At 48.1% G+C, this 1,908-nt stretch overlaps 1 protein-coding gene across 1 annotated transcript; it reads left to right on the top strand.

The window, feature by feature from the left end:
• Positions 1–316: 316 nt before the first annotated feature.
• Positions 317–1,696, top strand: DQ04_17101000 (amino acid transporter; the record flags this gene model as incomplete). The annotated part of the gene is made up of 1 exon (XM_009317548.1): positions 317–1,696. One exon carries the CDS (start codon positions 317–319, stop codon positions 1,694–1,696), a length of 1,380 nt encoding a protein of 459 aa, XP_009315823.1.
• Between the last annotated feature and the right edge of the window lie 212 nt (positions 1,697–1,908).

Genomic DNA, 1,908 nt, shown 5'->3' with positions numbered 1-1,908 from the left:
TATATATAAAGCTGCAAAGTTGCATAATTGTTTGGTGCACGATGAAACCGCCAGAATCTCTTGCGCTTTTTTTTTATGTTTCTTGTTCGAGAGTTCTGTTGCCGCTTAGGCTCATAATATATAATGAATACAGTGAAAATGAGAACTTTAAGTGATCATACAGAGCAACTGAGAATCATGGCCCCGGAGAGGTGCGGATGTTTCCTGAGCATAATTCTCTGCTGTTCGGTGCTTTGTTGGTGCCAACTATCATCGTTTTTGCCTTCTGATTTGTAATAGAATAAATATAAAGTGTGACTTCACGGTCTCGTAGAAAATGAGTGAACAAAGGGAATACCTTGACGACGGAACAGATATGGTACAGGGCGATGTTGAACCAAGGAAAACACCGGTGATGGCGTCTGCTTTTGCTGCTGACGATAGTAGTGGCAGTGATCGCAAACAAAGTGATGGTTCAAGAAGCCTTCTGAGTCGTTTGGGTTCTATCATCCCGTATGGCGGTCTTCTGTCGACGACCTTCAACCTTGCCAGCGCTACACTTGGGGGCGGAGTGATCAGTTTGGCGGCGGCCTTCCAAATGAGCGGTGTTGTGTCCTCCATCATCTTGCTTGTGCTGGTGACGGTATTCACGGTATACTCCGTTGGACTGATGATGCAGGCAGTTGAACTGACCGGTTATAATTCCTACGCCGACCTCTCAAAGAACCTATTTGGTCCGGGATGGGATTACTTCACTGTCATGCTCACGTGGCTGTTTACTTTCGGCACATGTGTGGGCTACGTCATTGCCATTGGCCGTCTCCTGGAGCCTGTGCTAGCGGATCCGTCTGTTCCGGAGTTTTTCCGCTCCCAGGCCGGGAACCGTACACTGACGAGCATGATATGGCTTGTGGGCATGTTTTCCCTGTCGCTCCCGAAGGAAATCAACTCATTGCGCTACGCCTCTGCCGCTGGAGTTATCTGCATCTGCTATTTCATCATCTGTATTGTGGTGCATTCTGCCAAAAACGGATTTAAGGGCGGAAAACTACGTGATGATATTGCGATGTTCAAGTCTGGGAACAATGCGATCGAGGGCCTTTCCATCTTCATGTTTTCGTACCTGTGCCACATGAACTGCTTCTCTGTCTACGGTGAGATGCGAAAGCCGAGTGCAAAACGCATGACACTCCACACAGCGTGCAGCATGACCCTGTGTTGCATCGCGTACATCATCGCTGGCTTCTTTGGTTATGCGGACTTTGGAGACGAAGTGACTGACACCGTCCTTGTGTTTTACGATGTCCGAAATGATCTGATGATGGCCATTGCCTACGTAGGGATCGTGTTCAAGCTGTGTGTGGGTTTCTCGTTGTGCATGCAGCCTGCTCGTGATTGTTGCTACTACATCATCGGGTGGGAGGTGAAGACACTTGCGCCATGGAAGAATTGTCTCTTTTGCGGCACTATGGCTCTCTGCGCTCTGCTCCTTGGACTCTTCATTCCTGTGCTGAACACTGTGTTTGGACTTCTTGGAAGTCTTTGTGGTGGCCTTCTAGGATTTTGCCTCCCAGCGGCTTACCGGATGTATTGTGGGAAATGGGGTCTGAAAGAGGTTGGAATAGTGAACTACGTCTGCACATATCTACTCTTCTTTGCTGGTGTGGTTGCAACTGTATTTGGTACAGGAGCCTCCATCTACGGTGTAGCCGCGTAGCGTTTGGATAAGATGGTGCTGCTCTGTGTGAGCTAAAGCGACGATGGAGTAGGCTTGTTTTATAACTGCTTCTTTCAGATTGAAGCCTTTATATTCGCTCCCGGGTGGAAAAAAAAACGGGTTGGTTTTTCAACGCAAGGTGCAAAAAGAAATACCCTGTATCGCGTTTTGAAGCTTGTCCAAGGCTTTTTCCCCCTTGCTTGCACAAATAA

The sequence above is a fragment of the Trypanosoma grayi genome, assembly GCF_000691245.1.
Source record: "Trypanosoma grayi strain ANR4 Tgr_1710_V1, whole genome shotgun sequence".
Classification (NCBI taxonomy): Eukaryota; Euglenozoa; class Kinetoplastea; order Trypanosomatida; family Trypanosomatidae; genus Trypanosoma; species Trypanosoma grayi.
This window is presented reverse-complemented; position numbering and strand designations above follow the sequence as displayed.